At 40.1% G+C, this 14,395-nt stretch overlaps 1 protein-coding gene across 7 annotated transcripts in view; it reads right to left on the bottom strand.

Annotated features, from left to right (window-relative positions):
* Window positions 1-656: 656 nt before the first annotated feature.
* AP4S1 (adaptor related protein complex 4 subunit sigma 1) overlaps window positions 657-14,395 on the bottom strand; it is a 37,588-nt gene continuing 23,849 nt past the window's right edge. For 4 of the 7 annotated variants that reach the window (XM_074955805.1, XM_074955801.1, XM_074955803.1 and 1 more), the window contains one exon: window positions 12,798-13,786. In XM_074955805.1, coding sequence (XP_074811906.1) covers window positions 13,706-13,786 — 81 coding nt within the window. In that variant the 3' untranslated portion in view covers window positions 12,798-13,705. The other 3 variants (XM_074955807.1, XR_012639963.1, XM_074955806.1) reach the window with 3 other exon arrangements.

The raw sequence follows: 14,395 nt of genomic DNA, 5'->3' as shown, positions 1-14,395 counted from the left end.
ATTGTACTTTTACCATTACCAAATGGATGTCTGGTGTAAGAACCAATGGGACCTACCTTCAATATGATAGTCTAAAAGGGAATGAAGATGGATAGTTTAAATATGGAGGTTTTCACCTCAATACCAGTCTGAACCTAGTTTACAGTACTAGGTGATTAGAAAATGAAAGTAATTACAAATTGAGTTCTTTAGGGACTTTTATGAAAGATGACGGACAGTTGTCCATGTCACAGTATTTCACTTAAAGACCAGTCATTGAGCTCTCTTTTACTGCTCCTAAAGATTTATAGACTAGTTTGGGTACATTTGGTCAGTACTAGGAAACTTACAAATCTGAGGCGCCTCTTCTGTAGGTTTTATTCAAGACTTAGACAAGCAATGAATATAAAACATCTAATGGTAGGCTGAGGGTTGGGGGAAGAAAAGCTGTGGTGATTGTGATCCCATTACTAACAATTGTGTGTGCTTCCCCAGCTGGCAATTCTTTACACTGTGATGCTGCAGATGTGAAAGAATACTGATATTACCAACCAGAAACTGACGTGTAAGTGGGAAAAAATACCATAGTGAAAAGGAGAACCTTTATTTTCAAGTTTATAAGCAAAATACTAAAACATTACACTAAGAAAATTAAACTACTAAAGGAGCAACTTCCTTTTGGGTATGATAAAGAACAATTAACCGTTGTTTTACCATTCTGATTCTTTTATTAACATCATAGAATTAAGTGTCCAAATAGTTTAGTTACAACTGCCATAGTATTCAGGAATCTTTATTACAGCCATCACTATAGTATTTGAGTGAACACAAACTTGACACTCGGGTCTATACAAAAGCATATAGGATAAACCTGTCCTTGTGCAGACTGAACCTAGTAGAAGATTGGTCATATTGGTACAGAAGTTCAAGAGCTTAAGATACATACTTACGAAAACAAATTTGAACGATAATACGGTATAAAGTATTAAAGCAAGATCTGAAACAACTTTGGAATTATACTAATATTTTCTAACTCATCTTCTCCATCCCTTATTTCTGGAATGAAGGAGGTGAAGCCTGGTCCATACCTAAAACTTAAGTTGACCTAGCTACATCACTCAGGGCTGTGCAATATAGTTAAGTCTAAACTCCACTGTCGACACAACTAGGTCCCGCCTCTCAAGTAGGTGGATTTACTACTGCAGCTGAAAGACCCTTTCTGTTGCTGTAGTAAATGTCTACAGTACAACGGCGTGTCTACACCTGTGCTGCTGTAGCGCTTGTAATGTAAACATACCCTGAGATGCATAGCCACAGACATACAAGGCTTCATGAATATTTTTCCCCTAACAGAATTACAAATACTAAAACAAAATGGTTACTTTTTAGAAAGACAAGTGCTGTGTCAACTGACATTTGCCTCTTTGAAAAAGAAGTTCCTGTTGGTCCCTCCTCAGTCCCAATTTTTACCTTTACGTTGGCATGGCATATTTTGTTCTAGGGTTGGAGGAGAAAGGAAGAGGGAATATGCATTAGATTTCTTTGCTTCAGTATGTTCCAGCCAGTTGAAAATACTGCAAGATTTCACCTTCGGAAGTCTCAGAAAATAGCTGTAGGGATGTTCGTGAGGTTTTCAGAACGCTTTGTAAAATACGTTCCTCGGTAGGCTTGTTTCTTTCTAGCTTTCTGCCATTTTGTCAAGAACAAATAGAGGTGCAAGAATTCTATTCTTGTTGGTTTCCACAATGCAGCCATTTAACACCATTTCATCCAAAATTATATGCACTCGATCCAAGTTGAACATTATCTAGAAACATTTCAAGTTAAGTAATTTTTACTTACAAGTATTGAACAGTGTAAAGACTAATTCAGAAGAAAATCTTCACTGCCTTTGTCGCAAGCATTTACTGTTCTCAACCCTCTTCTCTGATTAAAACTTACAAGAGTGGGTATTTGTAAATCTGCACTTTGAGATTAGGTTAAATTTATTTTAGTAGCACGAATACCCATGTCAGACATAATGTTTTTCACCTTCTTATTGTGTTAGTCACATGTTGAAGTGTCAGTGGGAACGGATAACTGCAGTTGTCTCTCTTAGAGAAGATGAGGCACTGAAAGCGCAACAAAATTTGAACAATTAATATCTGGACAAATTTTTTGGATAGGCTTGTCTGAGTTCACTGCCAGTTGACTGCTGGATTTTATGGAAAGAATAGTTTCTGCTTACCACAGATACAAAATGCAATCAGTAAGATACCACAAACTTGACTGTGACTATGAATAATGCTAAGGGTATGTCTACATTGCACCTGGGAGAGTCCCTCCCAGCTAGTGTAGACAGACACACTAGCTGTTCTTGAGTTAGCATCAAGGTTGCAGTGTGGATGTTGCAGTATGGGTGGTGGCACAGGCTAGCCATCTGAATACATCACGATCATGTTGCTAGTTTTAGTGTGGTGTCGGAACTAGCGCGGGAGAGGCATGCTCTCAGCTGCAGTGTAGACAGGCCCTAAGAGCACATCTGTGTACTCTGCATTTCCATTAAACAAGATAATTCTTAAGTCTGTTCACTTCTGACTGATACCAGCATTTTCAAGGCTGACCATTGTGTATTTTTTTCCCCCTCACCGTAACACCACTTATTTGGCCTAATGGAAAAATCAAGTTTCAAACTTGTCTAGTTTTATAAGCTGATATGCTATTAGTCTATTGTAATTTACACAGAGGATAGCTAAGAGTGATTTCATTAATTTACACTCCTTTGTTAAGGAATAGAATTTAATAAAGGTTTCATTTTTAAAATGATTTTAAATGTACTTAGCACCTTCAAGATTTGCCTAGTGAAATGAGGCAGCTGAAAGGCAAAAATCTGAAACTATACAAATGTGTGTCCTTTTGAGCCCTATGAAACTCCTCCATTAACGTATCTTAACTGCTTTGGCCTTGGCAAATAAATAAGTTTTATACCAGCAAAAAAGTGTTCTATACACACCAGTATTCATTGAACAAATGTGATGTGAGAAAAGTGGGGGTTAAGTAAAACATGTCCTGCTTTTCCTATTTATCTCTATTCTGTTAAATAGAAATTGACATTAAAAACTACTTGGTATCATGGCTGTCTCCATGATTCAGCACAATCTACAGGGGAAGAAGTTAAACCTCTCTTCTGCCTTGTCCCCACCTGTTGCTGCTCTTCAGTCTTTCCCTCTGCTCAACAAATCAATCATAGTTTCAGCTTCACTCCTTGTAGTTCTTGGCTGTTATGTTGGGGATTCTGTTTATTGCAGTGGAGCCAGAAAGAAACTTCACATTCCAATTTGCAAACACATCTTTCAACAGTTTGGGGATGGTGGTTTTTTTGTTTGGTTTGGTTTTTTGCACCTTCACTACTGCCTCCTGGAACTTGCTTGCCGTGAATGTTGTTTGATAGTATGGCATGAGCTCAGAAAGACAGGTGGTCAGATTTGATTCTATTACTCTGCATTCACACTAGTGGAACTCCACTGTCTGTGTACTCGTTCTGGCCCAAGTTTTCAAAGCTACTTAGGGTATGTCTATACTAAAAATGCTACAGCAGCACAGCTGTAGTGCTTCAGTGTAGACACTCTACAGTGATTGGAGGAATTCTGCTGCTGCTGTGGTTAATTCACCTTCCCTAGAGGCAGTACCTAGGACGATGGAAGAATTCTTCTGTCTACCTGGCACTGCCTACAATGGGGATTACGGTGGCATAATGACAATGACATAGTCTCTCTGGGATGTGGATTTTTCACACCCCCACAGCGATGTAGCTATGCTTATGTAAGTTTTCAGTGTGGACCAGGGGCGTGGATCAGCATTCACATCACACTCCCCATCACTACCAGTCCCAGGCCGGGGAAGCTAATGATCCAAGCAGACAAAATTCGGTGATGAATCCTGGTCATGTGCCACTTGAGGCACATTGTGCATATGGTAAGAAATGTAGACTAGCCCTAAATCACTTAGGTCTTGCAGGCGAGTGGAGCAACACCTACATACCTTTAAAATCTGGACCTCTGCATTTAATTTACCCTATGCCGCTTGCAGGCTACAGAAGTTGTTGTAGTTGGCTCTCCATATGGTACTTTTCAAAGAATGTCACTATCTTGCAAGGAATATTTTAATGTGGAAACAGTTACAGCATGAGTACAATAACTTGAAAATTTATGGAAAACAGAATTAGCCATTCTTAAGTTCCCATTCAGCATCACTACTGTGATGCAATGCTGTACGTGTAGGAAGGAGAGCCTATTAAATTCAGATATTAATCTACAGAGCTTCCATGAATAGTCCTAAAATGCCACTACAAACTTTTTAAATTTCAGCTTTGTGCCAAAGCCAAGTCATTTACACTGTCTGACAGAACTCTCATGGGAAAAACCTATCCAATCTTTAAAATAGCAAGACCCACACACAGAGCTCCTAGATCCTAAAATTTAACAGGAGAAAATATCCCAAGTGAAACCAGGTACAGGAAGGAGAACTCACACTCTCTAGACCAGTTTCTCTGGATTACCCTCCCTGAAAAAACCACACATCAGAGTGAGATCAGTGATTAATTTCTGAAAGTGTTTGTATGTCACCTGAGAAAGATTACCCCCCCCTTTTCCAAACCCCAGGTGCCTTGTAGCAGGTTCACTCACAGATAGCATTAGAGAAGAAATTTCAGCTTGTTTCAAAATTAATGGCATTGACTTTCCCTTTTAAGTTAGCATTTTAAAAAAGCTAAAACATACTTAATGGCTAGAGGCACATTTTTGTTACAGGGAGTGAAGTGGTGTCACATCTTTCCACCTGTAACATGCTAGCCCCTCCCTGTGAGGCAACATTCCACAGCTACTCAGCCCTCATTCCACCAGCAGCTGTCTCACCTGTGGCCTGAATTTGGCTAGCAGCTACCATTCCAGAGAGATTGCACACCTTGATTCTGGTAAGTCTCCAAGCTTCCTTTGCAATTCTATTCCCACCTTATTTTCCCATGCTGCTCCTGGCAAACATTCAGCTTTAGACAATGAGCAATCTTGGCTCATTTCTCCTTTCCTGCAAGTCTCATGATGCCGGTCCTCTGCTGTTACATCCTTCTATACACACACTTAGACATTTCATTCTGACTGTACCCAGGCCACTGTGGGGACATCTGTCTATCATCTTCCTAGCTCTTCTACACCAGCAGCCCCCCTCCTGCTTGGCAAGAGACCCACACAACAGGGTGTAAATCATCCAACCTTTGGATGAATCCTGCATCAAGAGTAGAAAGTAAATCTACCAGATCAACTAGTGTGGGGAAAGGCTGGGCAAGGTGTGTACTTTGACATCTAAATCTAGCTTAGCCTTTACTAAAGGGCCACTTCCAGTGATGTTCCTGCTCTATTGCGCATAAAGGTCTGTGTAAAAGTCTTGTATTAGTAAGACTGCAGCTATGCATTCAAAGACTTAAAAAACCTGGGGGGAAGGGGAAATTTTGTTAATTTTAACATATAAATAAAGCTCTCTGATTTCAATGGAAGTTAGGAGCCTAAATACCTTTGGGGATCTGGGCCATAATGTGCTGATCTGACGCGCTCATAATAAATTATAGGTCGGTATATATGCTGAGCTCCATGTATCCTAGCATGTAGGGGAGGTGAGTTGTATGGGCCCTGGGGGCCCACCTGCCACCCCGGGGCGTCCCTGCCTACCCTGAGCAGCGGATGGCTGTCCCCCGCAGCTCCATGCTGCACTCCCTCGCTGGCTGCCGCTGGCAACAAGGGAGCGGTGCTGGGGGCAGGCTGAGGCAGCTGCTGCACCTGCAGGGGAAGGAGGTGCATGGTAGCCACCCTGCGACTCTGAGGGTGCGGGGCTTATCTTGGCTGGATCTCCTGAGCAGCAGCTTGGGGGGGGCTTGGGTGTGTGTCGTGCTGGGGAGGGCTCCCCCGCAGCTCGCTGCTGCTGATGGGGAGGGCTGGGGGGAGTTCTCCTCTCTGGCTCCCCCCGCCCTGGGGCAGCCTGCCTGCTGCACCCCAAACTCGTCATCCCTGACCCAGCCCCAAGCCCCACACCCAAACTCCCCCCCCCAACCCACTTCCCTCCCTCCCGCAAACTTTTGCCCAGAGCCTGCACCCCAAACCTCCCCCCACGCCCAAACTCCCTCCCAGAGCCTTAGGCAGGTATGTGGGGGGGGGGAGGAGTTGGGACTTGGACCCATTATACAAATTTGCCACCCCTGCTAGCCTGCATGTTGAAGAAAAGGCCATTCCAAGTATGTAGATACATATTAAGGTTGGTCTCTAGGTGCTGTGCAGGGTGTGACCTGGAGAGCTGCCTCTACAGAGGACCTACTCTCTTCCTTTCTTCTTCTTGTACCTGGCATAAGCCCTATTAGTAAAACTGCACACAAATTAATCCCTTGTAAAAGTTACCTTGCAATAGTGGCACTTTCTAATCCTATTCATGAGTATTTATGGCACACATACTAAAATGAAGTAAGTACAATAAATTATCTTGCTTTCCCTCTACCCCCCATCACTTAACCATGCAGCAACAGTGAAATAATCAGATATGCTCGCCATCTGGCTTTGAATTCTGGCGCATCAAGATGCGGGTGCAAATGTACTTATCAAAGAGAATATTTTCTCCTTCACAAGGTGGCACCATTTAAAGTATCTGAGGGTTTTCTTTGATTTGAAGATAGGGGAATGGGTGCATGTGGTCTAAATTGGCAATGAGGAGAAGCCAGTACCTTATGAGCAGCCAGCTTTCCCAGGAACACTAGCAAGTGATCTGCAGACCACAGCTTGAGTACTTAGGTGACAGACAATTTGCCTCTAAGTAACTGATGTACAACATAGATTTCCTTCATGGCCATTCATTTTCAACCACAGGTTAGATTCACTATTTTTGCTGGTAGGGAGGGATTCACAAGGGGGACTGAAGCACCTAATTGCTACTTTAGGTGCTTATATCTATCATTTAGGCACCACTGCAACTCTCAAACCCCAAATTCAAGTCCCTGCACTATATCAGGCAGAGTGGGAATTTGATTCCTGGTCTCCACATCCTGGGTGAGTACCCTAAACCACTGGGCTAAAGGTGGTTGGTGGTGGGGAGGGAGACTCCTGCTCCTCAGTTTTTCTTGACAAATGGCTGACTTGACCTAAGCACCTAACTCCAGGAGAGGGTTCCTGGCTCTGAATCCCAAGTGGAGGGAGGTGCCTCCTTCCAGCCCATACTTACGTACCTAGGCCCAGATCCACAGGCTCCTAACTTACACTGATTTCAAAGGAAGCTAGGTGCCTAAACACCTGTGTGAATCTGGCCTCTAACTCCTTTTGAGTGGCCCCACTCCATCGCATTTCCTACTGGCTAGCGTAGGTACCTCCCTGCTCAATGTGTTGGCTTTTGTGGATCCCATTTGTAGGTGCCTAACTTCCCAGGCGTTGTGCAGGGAGTCTGGTCACCTCGCTCAGGATTGCGAATTCTACTAGGCGCCAAGGCACCTAAATGTTAGGCACTGAAGTGCTCAAGTCCCCCTTGTGAATCCCACCCCTATAATCCTCTAACATCTCACTACTTGACTTTATCATTATGAATGATCATTCTTATTAAGTAACTTCTGGACTATCTACTGGCCTGGAAATTTCAGTCACTGAAAGCAATTTATGCTTCCTGAACATCTCTGCCTCAGGAGGCTATATTAAAATCATTACATCTCTGCTATTAAGTAGGAGACTGACTGTACTTGTAAATTCCAGAACATTTGTCTGATCCTGATGTTAGAGCACGAACGGTTGGCTCCTCCTCTGATTATACATTCTGGATGGAGGGTTGAAAACTGACTGATCACAGTCAAGGTGAAAGTCTGGTGGGAGAGCCTTTAGCTGGTTCAATACATCATGATCCTGGAGAGGACTTCTCTCTTATTGTGATAATTATTTGAAATTAATACTACTAGGTTTCCATTTTATCCAATTCTTTTACAGTGTAAATTGAAATATATACTTATAAACATTGAGCCTGAACTATTCATTGAACCAACACTGTAACATTACAATTTTCCTCCTGATTACTTAAAATTGCCCAAACTTAAAGTTTGAAACTGCTACTTTGGTGGACATTAAAGTGTCTGATGGATTCAGCTGGGAAATTCCCTATATCAGTGTTTTTCAGTTGTCCCAGAAATAAACAGTAGGCTAATCACAATGGGACTCAATGATTTTCTTAACTCAGGAAATTGGTCTCCAGACTCTTGGTTCTCTGGGGATCCAGACAGAAACCTGAACATAAACACCTGTTTTTTTCACAGGCTAATATCTGGTTCAGAACAAAGCTTGTTCTGTCAATTTAAACTGTAGAAAACCAACTTTTCTTAATTTTAACAACTCCTACACATAACAGCATCTAGTCTACACCAAACTGCTGTGATAACACTTTCAATTGTCACTTTCTTAATCCTTGTAGTGACTCATCACAGCCAGAAAGTGGCTTCTACGCCATCTGAACTGCAGCTGTTTGAGCTTAATAAAATTCAACCCATTTAAGCTCTGGTTCTGTGTATAAAAAAATCAGAGATATTAACTCGCTAAACAGAAACATTTCATTATCAATGGTATTAACACTGTTGTCCATTTCAATGGTCCATCAGCACATCTGGTAGCAGTTGTTTTAAAAACATATTTCAAATATAGATCTGGAAATATCATGATCTTTACTTCATGTGGATTCTTAATTATGTGCAGAATGACTAATTCCCAGACTAAAAGTGGAAACTTGTCTCAACCATTATCTAGACTCTTTACATATAAAAGTTGCTCTCAAAACAAATGGCTACTCAGAACTTAATAAAATAAAGTGGTTGTCTAAAATATCACCCTTTAATTGACTAGTGCCAATAGTTTTCATTGTTGCTATGTGCAATATGTTTAAAGCTGTGATCTTGCAACCACTTACTTACACAAAAGTTTAGGCACATGAGTAACCCCCATGGAAATCAGCAATTGGGTTACTTGTGCTTAAAGTTAAGCAGGCACACACATAAATGTTTTCAGGAATGTGGCCTTGGAGAATATATTAAAACATTAATTTGATGGAAAATGCTGGTAAAAATATGACTAAATATATGTTCATACAGCCTGCTTCTTAACTTGTCTTATTTTAAATTTCGTAGGAAAAGCTTGGATCCAGCCCTTTGCTTTTAATGAAAGTTACACTGACTTTTCCTGTTAAGTTTACATTATTAAAAATCATAACACTTTTGGGGCAGTAAACAACTTAAACCTTAGCATTAACTTGGAAGGTTCTTTTGCTTTCACATAGTTTTTTTGGCCTAGAGTAAAGTATATATAGTTCTTTGTAGCAGAAACAGCAGGATTTTTACATTCATTCCCTTACAGTAGTTGATTGGTTAAGAGGCTGGAGGGCAGATTTGTGTGACACATACAGGCTTTTAGTTGGGACCAGGAATTAAGTTCTCTTGCAATATATAATCTCTACAGAGACTTGGAAACTGGAGTTATTGCTTGTATTCAGATTGGAGGATAGTGGTTTCCTATGGATTGTTGCACATCTTCTTTTAGCTGGGACTGCTGTAACAACATAGTTGGGTGCTCTAAATAGTATTAGTATTTAATTGTGGGTTTGCTAATTTATTGGGAATTTTTTTGCACTTAGTTTGGGTTTTCTTGGTCCTTGACCCCTTTTTTCAAAGATGTAGAGTGGGTTTGAGAGCAGTTGGGGCTAAAGAACAGCAGGATAAATGGGTATAGACAGATTGTAGAATCTGGCTGAGATACAAGATACATGCTTCCATCAAGGCCGATTTCCCTGGATGAAGGTTACATCTAAGGAACTGCAACTTGCCTTTTTTCAGACTGGGGTAGAGTCTTTTATAGATTGTGGGGCTTTCGCAATATTTAAGAATAATTACAAGTACTAAATTGGATTACTTAATTCTTTGCCCCAAATTTAAATAGTTAAAACTGCAGCAAGAGATGTAAGATGCAAATAAAGTGTGCTATTGTTCCCATTGTTACATAAAACGGGCCGTCTGACAGCATTAACGCTGCGGATGGAAACGTCACTTTGCTTTTCCTGATTTTATTTTTTTTTTAATTTGATTTTAAATGTGTAACCTTAATGTACCTTTAATGTATGCTTTACATTTTAATATGATCATTTAGCAGGACTTCCCAGCATTTACTAATAATGTGCTTTTGCAATATAGGGTAATGTATGTGTCTCAGCTATAGAGTTCTACACTGCAGATTCGTGCTGCCATTTTCTTTCATATGTAGCTATTATACCAATATATAGATTGCTTGGAGTTAGGGACTCAATCAAACAATGCCTTCAATGGAAGGGTGTGGGTACTTAGCACCTCATGGAAAGGAGAGCTCTTAGTGAATTTGGAATATGTGGTAATCACCATTCTGATTATTTTTCTTTGCAATTTTAAAATGTTTGTTGGATCATGTTATCGTCAGTTCTTTATTGTCATCTTGTTTTCAACATTAAGTAGACACGATCACTTTTAAAACCAAATTCATGTGGATTTGTATACATCAGTGTTACCATAGAGACAGGAAATCATCACAGGCTCTAGCCACATGCCCGGTCTATTAACACGATATCTTGCGTATGTGTTTGCTGCTACAGACATTCACATTGTATTTCTTCATCAGATATTTTGAATTAAACTTGAGTCAGCTCAGGCTACTTGGCAACAGACATGATTTGTTCCCAGGCCGTGACTGTTATTTTACATGCTACAAATGGCATTTTGATGGAATAGTTTGCGCTGCAATAACAACCAAGACACGTGTAGTCCAAATGTTACACTGTTCTCTATTTATCTGCTATTTAAATTGCTATAAAAAATAAATGCTAATCTGAATGGTTCACATCACCATCACCACCACTTATATAGGCACATGTTCACACTTCACTCAGCATACTGAGGAATTGGCTTTTAGTTTTTTCTATACACTCTAGCCCACAAAGGTTCTTCCTTTCTCTAAATGAGACAGGAATTTTTTAGCTTGTAGAGAAAATGTTTTAAAATAAAACTGCTCCCCTTCAAAAAGAGTGTACGGGTGTACTACAAAATTAAAGATAAGAGGCCTAATACATCAGTGGAGATACACCAGACTTTGAATTTGGCCTAGTATAGTTGTACTAGCAAGATTTGAGAACCTTTTCTTAATATTATCAAATAAGATAATTTATATGCTCCCTAAATTCCATAAACCCCTCTTCAAATTTACAGGCAAGTCTATTAGGCTAGTTTACAATTGGAGATTTGACCCATTGCTGAAAATGATTTTCTCATGGGGTCTCTCTGACAGAGGTGAAATGGGTTTAAGGGCTAGCACAGGATCTCAGCACACTGAACCAGTATTGAAAATCATCTTCAGTTTACACCAGAGTTCCCCTAAACTGTGTAATCACACACCCTGTTAAGTAATGCATGCAGCAGGTTGCCAGGTGTCCATCTCTCAGCTACTAACTGTGCTGAGAGAGAGAGAAAAAATCTGATTAATCTTATCCATGCATTAGTTAGAAAATTCCTCATAGTGTGAAAATTCTGACAAAAGGCAATTCGTATTCACAGGGATGGCACCACCCTAAATGATTTCACGTTCAAATTTGGATAAATACATATACAAAATATAGCCATAATTATCCAAATTATATACACTTAGTCCCCAACTCAAAGCACTTATGCACATAATTAAGTCCATCTCTCCTCAGCAAAGTACTTAAATAAGCACATGTTTAAGTACATACAAAAATGTAAGCACACAATTGTCTGTGGACCTCAAGACTCCCCTTATGAAAACAGGATCCCATAAGGCAGATATTTCATCCACCAGTCTTTGGTTTCAATTTGGGGGAACTTTCCTGGTGTTAATTTATGTTCCATGAATGCAACACAGACAGTGTACTATTTTTTTTAATGCTACTAGAGAGTTCCAGTGAAGTTCCCTAGCTTATGTGTAGATGGACATGCTTTTAAGAAGTTATAGGAAAAAACTATATATGATGCCTTTTGCTGCCTTAGTAAAGAATTGTAAGAAAAATAACAAAAAAATAACAAATAACAAAAATGTTTCTATATTTTAGCTATATATTACTCCTTGAATAAGGCATCTAAGTAACATTCTGAGTAGTTGAGTGGAGGGTGGTTAAGTGTGTGCAAAGACCATGTCATTTCAATCATTGCTGCTGTCATGATCGATACCCAAGATTCCCCATCAAGGGCATACTCCTGTTCCCATTGATGGCAACAGCAAAACTCCCACTGACTTCTATAGAAGCAGGATCATCGTCCATGTTTAATCCTGTAATAGTGGTAACCTTTTTCTAACGTGGCCGAAGGCACTACGGTGATAAATACCTTGCCAATAACAAAGAAAGTTAAATTTATAAAAAATAGTGAAACAAAAAAGCAAACCAAAAAATAACCCGTCTCACTTCTCTGTATCCAAACATGATTATACAGTTGTTCTTGGTAAATAAGCCCTGCATCTCATTTAACAAGTTACCTTCAGAAAAAAATTGCTCCACACCAGTATTGTCTTTATATTGCTACGGAGATTTTAAATAGAAGGTTCCTCATTAGCAGCTGCCGCCTTTGCTGCTGGACCCCAGGAGTGTGCTACTTACTCTAACTGCAATATTCATTTGTTAAATCATAACATGGTACTGCTTTATCTTGAATGTCTGCCAAGTAGCACTACAAGGCAGTAAGAACAGCTATACAGAAAATGACAAATGGATTGGTGGTGATACTGGAAAGGATACATCTAATTCACTCTGGAAGAAAAAAGATAGGTGGGTATCAGTTTTAGTCAGATAAGGTGAATTATCATTTACCTCACGGTCATTACGCATTACATACCACTTCTCCTTTGGATGAAAAAGGAAAGGCCTGTCAGAGCACAGATATAAAATTCCAAGACAACTTGCTTTTCTGCGGTGGTTTGTGCAGGTCCGTGCTCAGTGACATCATGCGGGATCTAAGTGCTTGTGATTTATTATCCTAGCCTTCATGACAAGTTAAGATTCTAAAGAATTTAATTTTTTATTGAAAAATTAAACTTCAAAGAATTAGGTTTGCCAAGCAATAAAACTTTCTGAACATCTGGCACAATGCAGTGCTGTTTTACTGAGTCTTAAGAAAGACAGCCTGAGACAACAACTGAGCTTAGGGATGTGGATGCAGCTGTGCTCCTGAGTCCCAGCAAAATGCTCTGTTCCAAGCAGTGGAGCTCTACGGTGTCATCTGTTCCCTCCTTGTTTCTCAGGGATTAAAATTCTGCCAGACACAGGTGGATCTTCCTGGAAGGGAGATGAAGTTGCACTGGGCTTCCTTATCTCTGGTTCAGGGTCCAATATTCTACCCTTGATTTTTATGCAAAAGTCCACTGACATAGTGAAAGTGTTGCTCTGGACTGCAGATATCATATGGCAGAAACTTGTAACTCTGGTTTATGGACCCTAAAGAAAACCATAATTCAGCCCTCTCCGCTGAACGAGTTCAACATCCCCATTTAAAAAGTTTTTGTATATCACAATAATCAAACTTCAGGTGACTGATCAATTCAATTTATACTTAAGATTCTTTTTTTTTTTTTTTAAAACGTCACTGGGCACCAAGAGGCACATATTCCAAACAGTGTGCCTGGTTATATTTGTGTAGCTACCATCAAAATCAAGGGGAGTCCCAGAGTCAAATCCCATAGGTAGCTCTGAAAACCTGCTCCTGATTCTGTGAATGTTTTCTCTGGTACAGCAGCATAAGGTCTGATATCTAAATTTAAGAATGGAAATTCCGTGAGATAAACAATAGCACATGCAAGAATGTTTAAAACTCGCAAACCTAAAAATATAAAGATGACAAAATGTCCCTCTAGAGCAAGACAGATGTTATTTCCTTTCCCACTGCTTTTTTTGCTTTGTTTTTCTCTTTGTGTTATCATCACAACTTAGAGTTCTGTGAGAATTATGTAAACAATGAGGAGTCTGGTTAGGGTGACCAGATAGAAAGTGTAAAAATTCGGGACGGGGGTGGCAATAGGTGCCTATATAAGAAAAAGCCCCCAAAATCGGGACTGTCCCTATAAAATTGGGACATCTGGTCACCCTAAGTCTGGTGGCACCTTAAAGACTAGAAGAAGTGGGGTTTTTTTTACCCACGAAAGCTTATGCCCAAATAAATCTGTTAGTTTTTAAGGTGCCACCAGACTCCATGTTGTTTTTGTGGATACAGACTAACACGGCTACCCCTCGGATACTAGAAACTCAGCATTAATTTAGTACAGTACAGATTTATTCCCTTGGCTCTGGGATTCCACCAGAACCTCTAGCTGGAATTATAGGCCTATTATTCAGTGGCCTGCTATTTATTATATGTGTTATA

The sequence above is a fragment of the Natator depressus genome, chromosome 6 (assembly GCF_965152275.1).
Source record: "Natator depressus isolate rNatDep1 chromosome 6, rNatDep2.hap1, whole genome shotgun sequence".
NCBI lineage: Eukaryota > Metazoa > Chordata > Testudines > Cheloniidae > Natator > Natator depressus.
Note: the sequence above shows the minus strand (reverse complement) of the source record. Positions and strands in the feature narration are given on the sequence as shown.